The sequence below is a fragment of the Carex rostrata genome, chromosome 22 (genome assembly GCF_964058835.1).
Source record: "Carex rostrata chromosome 22, lpCarRost1.2, whole genome shotgun sequence".
NCBI classification, from domain to species: Eukaryota; Viridiplantae; Streptophyta; class Magnoliopsida; order Poales; family Cyperaceae; genus Carex; species Carex rostrata.
Genome location: NC_135939.1, coordinates 2,868,389 through 2,876,365, shown reverse-complemented (window position 1 = coordinate 2,876,365; position 7,977 = coordinate 2,868,389). Strand labels below are relative to the sequence as shown.

The following is a 7,977-nucleotide window of genomic DNA, read 5'->3' as shown; positions in this document are numbered from 1 at the left end:
TGAGTTAATAAATCTCAATCGTCAAATCTGTTTTAAAATTCATACGGATTAGATCTGCATTAATATTAAAAGACCTCTTATGTTATAACCACCATTTAAAATCAGACAGTTGAAATTCATTAACTAAAAAAATTACTTTTTTAAGTTAATGCAGAGGATACGCATTCGGTTTTACCAACCTGTACTTGATACCTCGAGACCAGCTGACATAGCTCGTTACAGAAACTCATAACTGTTTGTTATAATATTGCATGAAGAGAGATTCCAAAGAATCCCAACCTAGCCAGCTTTTCTGATTCTAACATTGTCATATAAAACAAACTCATCGGATTAATATGTTATTATTTAAATATAATTTTTTATGATATTATTACAATGATTGAACGAATTTTCTACTATTAGTTAAGACCAAACAAGTCATACTAATATTAGATGAGTGTTGTAAATAACATTATGCGTTCGTCAGACACATAGAATATTATCAAATAATTAATTAAAAATAATCAGTTAATTAATCAGAAATAATAAGTCAATTAATTAGAAAAATTGCTGTATTAGAATCTTTTCAAAAAGAAATCAAATAAAAAATAAAAAAAAGAGAGATTCCAACGGAGAGAACCGCACAATTGATCAGTCAGTAATTTTATCCATTCGCGCTCTCGCTCTCCTTCCGACCCTCAGTCGATAGAGAATGGCTGTGACGAGCGCGCCACGACCGAACCTCCTCCCTATAAAGTCGTATATCCCGCAAGCTCGCATAAACCCTAGAATTCGACAATGTTGGCGTTGCCACGGCGAGGGACACCCCGTCGACGCCGCATCCACCTCGCCTCGCGTCCCCTCTCCCCCCGGTTTAATCTTCAGGTCGAGCCCCGACATCACCTCCGTCGGTTTTGCAGTAGTCAAGCGCCACGTCACCGATGTAACCGAACGCTGGCTCATGTGGTACGATACTGGTAGCTCGATAGGCTTAGCTACATCTAACAACGGTATTCACTGGGAAGAGACGACCGGAGAGTCCATTCAACCGAGTCCCGACTGGTGGGTATTTGACAATTTTCGGGTGGTCCCATCGGATGTGCTTATAATGTCAAGTGACAAGCTCCGATTTGAAAGTGCGGTCTACTGGATGTACTACACTGGGTTTACTGAGGAGAAGGTAGAGCTCCCCTTGGCTGGTGGTGGCATTGTTTGTAAGTCACTGCCGGGGTTGGCTATCAGCCAGGACGGGCAGCACTGGGCGAGGATTGAAGGGGAACACCACACTGGTGCGCTTTTTGATGCGGGGGAAGCTGCGGAATGGGATTCTTTATTTATTTCTGGGCCAAAGGTTGTTTACCATGGCAACAAGGACCTAAGGATGTATTACCACTCCTTTGATGTGAATTCAAGCAGTTATGCAATCGGCATTGCAAGGTCAATGGATGGCATTAGATGGGTAAAATTGGGAAAAGTGTTAGAAAGGGGTCCTATCGGGTCTTTTGACGATGCCGGGGTAAGAGATGGGCATGTGGTATGGGATGGAAAGAACAAGAAGTACTTAATGGTCTATGAAGGAATAGGCTCTGACAGCCGGACCAGTATAGGGTTGGCTGAGTCGGCTGATGGGTTGAAGAATTGGAGACGGTGCACTGCTGGACCATTGTTAACGGGTTCTTTGGATGAGGAGGGATGGGATTGTGAAGGGGTTGCAGCACCTTGTCTAATTCAGTTAGGCAAGGGGGAGGGGTGGAGAATTTATTATACTGGGATTGGCAAGGAAGGAAGAGAGGGAATTGGGCTTGCAGTTTGTGAAGAATTGGAGCCCGGAAAATTTGTGAAATGGAAGAGTTTTCAGATTTAAGGTTAGTTTCAGTTTCAGTTTCAGTTTTGAGTTAATTTTTCTTGGCACTGTTAGTTATTGTGCTTTTGGAGACTGTAGAGATCTATATTAATTTTAGTTGTATCTCCCTCTATTCTTGATATGGTACAAGTCAATCCAAAATAAGATTACATTGCTGTTTGGAACTTATGGCTGCAATACTGGTCTTGGTATTCTAATTTAGGCATTGGCCTGATAAGTGACTATGCAAGACTTTTTTGCCCATGTTATAGATAGTTTTATTTTATTTTAGTTGGGCTTAGTAATCTTCTAGATATTGCTTATAGGCCCAATTCTTAGAAGATGAGAGTATAAATGCAATTGAAAAGCTTAAGTATTCTATTACTTCAGTGCCGTCAATCCTGAAACAGCTGGTATGAAATCTGACGCCTGAAATGAGTGTAACAAAGTGACCTGAAAATTTATTGGACCTGAACCCGAATTATTAAAGACCCAGACAACTAGAGGCTGAAATTGACTCAAACTTGGATTGATAAATGACCTGACCGACCTGACCTGACCCGTCTGATTTTTGCCTCTGGCTAGTCTTGGATTGCAGCTCTACTACTGGATCAGCATTAAAACTTAGTTTGGCCAATGAAGTTGGCGAGGAGTTAAAAATATGAAATGTTTGGTTACCTCTTACAGGTTGGTACTAAACAAATGCATCTTATATCGTGATAACAGTTTGAACACATCTCGAACCATCACTGAAATCCTGGCAAATCATTAGTTTTCATAGAAGGAAGGATGTCTTAATTAATTACATAAAGGAATCTTTGTGTATGTTGCTCCTTTTGTATGTCATACCATAAAACATATTGATACTTTCCATAACTACATTAGCATCCCCTCTTATTTTTTATCAGAAAAAATGCAAAAGATGGTTTAGTCTTGTCTTCATTGAAAATGCCAAGCAACTCATTTGCAATTGAACAAATTTAGAAGGTTCATTTAACTTACAGAGTTACAGTTTTGATGAAATCAGATAAAGTTCATTTTTACACTAGATAGGTGGTCCTTGGTACAGCATGCATTTAACATTTGCATGGCTCGTCGGCATCAAAGGCTGGCAAATATAAACACACGGTCCATTGATTGTTCCCTATTGCTTGAGGTACATGCACTCCTTACTCCTTACTCCTTGGTACACTGTAGATCTTCTACATTGCTTTGTCATTAAAAGACAATGTATAGTAACATCACAAACTTTATCCTTCCTGTTACTTTTTGAGGCCTGCTAAGTACTACAGTGACTAGCCTCCCAATCTTATTAGTGAAGTGATGACATATTGAGCTGTAGTTTAATCCTAAACCGGCTAGTAAATAAGCCAACCTAATATGCTCGATGTGCCTGCACAAATTTTACTTTGTCAAAACCTGTTGGTTCTTTGTGTTGCTCAATTTGAACAATTATCTCAAGCTAATTTAGCAATCCTAGTTCTGCCAATCTTTGGATACGTTTGAATTTGGGTTGTCCACCTTTTGGGGTGTTTGGTACTACTCGTTTATTCTTGAATAGAAAGAAATGAGGTGCAAGGAGTCTGTGAAAATAAAGGACACCTTATTCCAACCTTTTGGATTTTTCCAGAAGAAAAGGGTTAAAAAAAAAGGAACATGAAATGGCGTGGATGTCTAAGAAAAACGAGACCTTATTCCAGCCTTTGGTAGAAGAAATTCCTGCCAGAGCAAAGCTAAATTTCTTTCGTCTATTAATATGAAATACCGCTCTCTATTTTTCAAAAGAGTGGTAAACATTTTCTAAAATAGCTACCTTCCACTCTATCCCGGTTCCAGAATAAATGTGTGGTAGTTTTTTTTTTTTTATAATTGATATTACTTAAAAGTTAATTCAAGAAATAACAATATTGTTATTCTGGTTACACCTTGTTAACTCGTGTACTGTCTAATGATGTAGATTTAACCCTACTTTTTTCTCATATAATTGTCCCCAACAACAGTATCTTTGACATCACTTAATATTAGTTGCTTTTACTTCTGAAGTAGACTATATTGGTATGTATAATATGAAAAATATTATGGGAAGCAAAAATCTCCAAGAGAAACTTGTGAAATAACAATTTCTGATCTCGACTATGAAGAAGGGGCTGTAGAAAACTGAATGCAAACCAAACATGAGATAAATTTGAAAGAAATACACTCCTAATTTTAACTTTCTTGACAAAATCTGGAACTAGATATACTCAAGGCAATGACCTTAAAATGCAGAGTACTCTTGTTGAATTTGAATGGTATCCATCACAAGGAGAAGTCACAGTTGAAAAAAAATAGCAAAAATTTACCTTTAGTTGGGTTTTACAGTTGGATCAAAAATTAAAAAACAAAATGCAGCCATAGGAAAAGAGGAGAGGAAAGGGAAGGCAACAGTGGGGCAGCTCTTAAATTGCATGATGTTGACTAATAACCATTTCAAAAATGGGGCCTACATGTGTACTCTCTCTTTCTGCTTCACTGCCAGGGATGTTTCTCTTCTTAGTTTTTATTTGTTTATTATCTTGTGATTCCTCTTTTCTCAAGTTCAATTTCTTTGTTACTTTTATGTGCTTATACAGAGTATGACAGCTCTCTGACAGGTGGGGGCACCATTTTTGTATGGGATATTTTCTCTCTCTTTAAATTTGTTTCCTTTTTTAGCATAGTTTATCAGCCACATCCCAATGATGGAAAACCTCTTCCTTTTCATTTTGATTAAAATCCTCTTCCTTTTCATAAATTTGAATTACTCTACTATGTAACGTCTACAATTGGTCGATAGTAAATTTATACTTTTACAATTATAGAGGATAGAAGAGAATAGTCACTCTACCTTGGTCCATCCATATGTATGATTTATTTCAGTGGGGACGTATTGGATCTATTTAGTAGCGGGGATCGGATCTATTTAGTAGCGGGGATCGCCTTTGCTACTTTCCATGATATATATGATGAACAGTTTTAGTATTGGTAGGTTGAATTATGTGGAGAGTGCTATTTGGGAAAGATTTGATTCTGCATTAGGAAATGTGCATTCAAAACTTGGAATGCTTTTTCGTGTGCATTCATCGAAGTAACTGCAGAAACAACCACAAGCTGTTGAATTTAAATTCAACAGTGTTTGTACTAGGTTATACTTTGTAATAAACAAGTTAAGTTGGTTAAATATTCAGACTAAAAGGCATGTGCAGCTGCTCAGTAATTTCAGCTGTTACATTGATTTCTGAATTTCCGTAACTTGCATCAGAAATTTAACAGTGCAAGACTTTTCATGTTTAATGATTCTGGCACAGTAGTAAAGCACAAAATAAATTAATATATAATATCGTTTATTTTACCTCTGGTTAACTGTTCACTTGTAACTAATATTTTTCGCACTTGGAAATTGTATGTTATACATCCTCCAATGTCAAAGAAAAGAGCTTTGAAATACAAGCCTCCGGATTTCTCTCTGTGTGTGTATATACACACACTATTTTCTAATATATTTGACTTGAAAAAGAGAGTAAAAATTAGTCTTGGTCAGTAGAACATGAATTCTTAAAAAGGAACAACTCCAATAATTCTTATTCTTAGACATATATCCGAGTTGAAGACCAAATGACGGAACAATCAACCACCCAACTTAGAATTAAATTTGACTGTTGTGTTACATGTGTAATATTTTGTTCCAACTATGACATTTTTACCATACAAGCTGATCAGAGAACACTGATTGATTACCCCGCTTTATTAAAGAGAAATTTAACCCCACTGGCTGACTGGCTGATGGCTGTGGAAGATGAAACAGAGTATTACCCCATGTCGGATTAGATATAGCCATATAGGTATCTAAAAGAAAGAGGCAACTTGGGCGCTGAGCTAACAACTGTAAAGTCATGTACTCATTTATTGCTTCCTTCCCTACATTTTCTGCAGAGGTTTGGTAGTGAGCTCCAAACATAATCCCCGAATTAGTTACTGATATCATCGTTAGGTATGTGGTATCATTAGCAAAGCTGCGTATTCACGTGAATTTTTAAGGTAAGTACTGGGGCAACATATATATTAGATTGTTTTAGGTGAATCTGAAGGGAAAAATTTATGGTGTGAGATCATGAGCTGTCATCCTTTCCAAAAAAAAGAAAACAAAATCAAACTTGGTGAAAATGGAAACTGTAAAACATTGACTGACTTTGATACACTATTCCTCATATGATTATTATACAATTAAAAATATACTATTCCATGGCATGACGAAACAAAATCAGAATAACGATCAGGACTAGCAATTAATTTTCCTTTTTTCTTTTATTCAATTTCCACACTCTTAGTAGTACAAAACAGTAGATAACTATTATTTTCTGAAAATCAAAATCAAATCACAATCATAGTGGAGGGGAAGAATTAACCAAATTCAGGATGCTATTCCAGTAATTCCTATTCTCTTCTCCATCCCGATCTTCTTCACAGCTCCCAACTTGCACATTACTAGACTCACCGCAGCAATCAGAAGAATTCTGTGCCTCGGAGCTATCCAGTAGCAACCCAGTGAAACCGGCTGTCGGGCCCGCAAACCAGGGAACATCACCTCCGCAAAATGCACCTCCGCTCTTCTCCACTTGGAACCCCAACAAATCCTCCTGTTGCTTCCCGAAGAACTTCATCTCACTATCATCATAACACATTCTCGGATTGAATTGAATTAGATTGCTATTAGTACAAGTACTGTTACCGTTATCAGCATAACTCAATGTAGAAGTGGGAGACTCCAAGTCAATCTTTCCATGCAATGCATGAAGCACCTCTAAGGGAGGAGGGGGAGACAGCTGGTTGGTTGTTGCACGGAGTTTTGACTCTCTGACAAGACGAGCCTCCGCCTCGAGACGTGCACTCTCCCATTGTGCCATGTGGCTCAGATTGGCTGCGCTCTTTGATTGTCCATCAGCACCGGGGCCCAGTGCGTCGCATTTGGGCTTGTGGGTTACCGGGTCGATGCCCATTTTCGCCAAGCGCTTCTTCAGGTGTGTGTTCCAATAATTCTTTATCTCATTGTCAGTTCTTTTTGGCAGGTGAGTTGCTATAGCTGACCACCTGAAATTTGGAATTCAGTTTGGCTTTTGATTTAGCAAAATTTTATTCTGTCCTGAATAACTGAGAGACTCAATGTTATAATTGAGAAAAATGTTACAATATAGTATGATTAGAGAATGAGAGAACTTAATTTAAGCAAACAGTTCACAAGAATTTGATAAACTAAAATCCTTGGAGAATTCAATCTGAACGGAAGGAGGGAACATAATTTACAAATTACTCTTAAACAAAGCAGATGAGAATTTGACAAACTAAAAAAATTCTCGAAGAACTGAATCAATGTATTCAAAATTGAGAAAAAAATGTGAGCCAGAAGCGGATAATTCAATTCACCTATTTCCTAGGAGAGCATGCAATTGGATGATGGTCTGCTCTTCTTGCATGGTGAATTTCCCCCTTTTGATATCAGGTCTCAGATAATTCGTCCACCTTAGCCGGCAGCTTTTGCCACATCTTTGTAAACCTTTGCAATTCACAAAATAAATCCAAATTGAATCACCATCCCAACGATTTCATTCAGAAATCTCGTGAAAAGATCACAAAGTTAAGCTGAATCAACTCACCGGCTTTAGCTGGCAATGCGCGCCAGCTTCCATGGCCGTGTTCTTCGATATATGCAAGAAGCTTTTGATCTTCCTCCGGCGTCCACGGACCTTTCTTCAAACCAACTTTCTCACAGCACGGTGAGCGACCCATTTTATTTTCTTTCTCTTTCCCTTCTACCTTTGTAATCTTGGTTGTACTGTTTTTTTAAAGAAAGTATGAGGCACTGAATGTGAGAGAGGAAGCAGAGTTCGTACTAGAAGTTGTAAGAGATTTAAACAGTTTTCTGGCAAGAAAGCCTGAGTGTGCTTTTGTTTTATGAGAGGAGATGGCAGAGTACTGGATAAATAGGGAGAGAGAGAGAGAGAGAGAGAGAATGGTCAGCACTATAAATGACATAGAAATAAATTTTTTCTTGAGAGAGGTTTTGACCTATGTTCACCTAGTATGTTGTAATGGAAACTATATGGAAACAGATGCATATCAGTATTGATTGTAAAACACCT

The 7,977-nt window shown here is 37.9% G+C and overlaps 2 protein-coding genes across 11 annotated transcripts; one reads left to right on the top strand and one right to left on the bottom strand.

Moving 5' to 3' along the window:
- Positions 1–595: 595 nt before the first annotated feature.
- LOC144574063 (Arabinanase/levansucrase/invertase) lies at positions 596–4,559 on the top strand. 10 transcript variants are annotated; one of them, XR_013518123.1, is made up of 4 exons: positions 596–1,844; positions 2,408–2,509; positions 2,876–2,978; positions 4,435–4,559. XR_013518123.1 is itself a non-coding variant. In XM_078323901.1 (2 exons), exon 1 carries the CDS (start codon positions 692–694, stop codon positions 1,841–1,843), a length of 1,152 nt encoding a protein of 383 aa, XP_078180027.1. In that variant the 5' UTR covers positions 596–691; the 3' UTR covers position 1,844; positions 4,435–4,559. The 10 variants fall into 10 exon arrangements, 6 of the variants coding, with proteins under 6 accessions (XP_078180027.1, XP_078180024.1, XP_078180025.1 ...); XR_013518121.1 differs by having other exon boundaries at positions 2,872–2,978; XR_013518122.1 differs by lacking the exon at positions 4,435–4,559 and having other exon boundaries at positions 2,876–3,013.
- Positions 4,560–5,994: 1,435 nt separating this feature from the next.
- LOC144574420 (transcription factor MYB106-like) lies at positions 5,995–7,931 on the bottom strand. Its single transcript, XM_078324388.1, has 3 exons — positions 7,492–7,931; positions 7,262–7,391; positions 5,995–6,928 (listed from the first exon to the last, which is right to left on the bottom strand). The coding sequence occupies exons 1-3, from the start codon at positions 7,622–7,624 to the stop codon at positions 6,223–6,225; spliced, it is 969 nt and encodes a 322-aa protein (XP_078180514.1). The 5' UTR covers positions 7,625–7,931; the 3' UTR covers positions 5,995–6,222.
- Positions 7,932–7,977: the final 46 nt, after the last annotated feature.

Coding starts and splice junctions, on each gene's coding strand:
- LOC144574063 (XM_078323901.1), top strand. CDS start 692: ATGGCTGTGACGAGCGCGCCACGACCGAACCTCCTCCCTATAAAGTCG.
- LOC144574420 (XM_078324388.1), bottom strand. CDS start 7,624: ATGGGTCGCTCACCGTGCTGTGAGAAAGTTGGTTTGAAGAAAGGTCCG. Junction 7,392..7,491: donor CGCATTGCCAGCTAAAGCCG/GTGAGTTGATTC, acceptor TGAATTGCAAAG/GTTTACAAAGATGTGGCAAA. Junction 6,929..7,261: donor CATGCTCTCCTAGGAAATAG/GTGAATTGAATT, acceptor TCCAAATTTCAG/GTGGTCAGCTATAGCAACTC.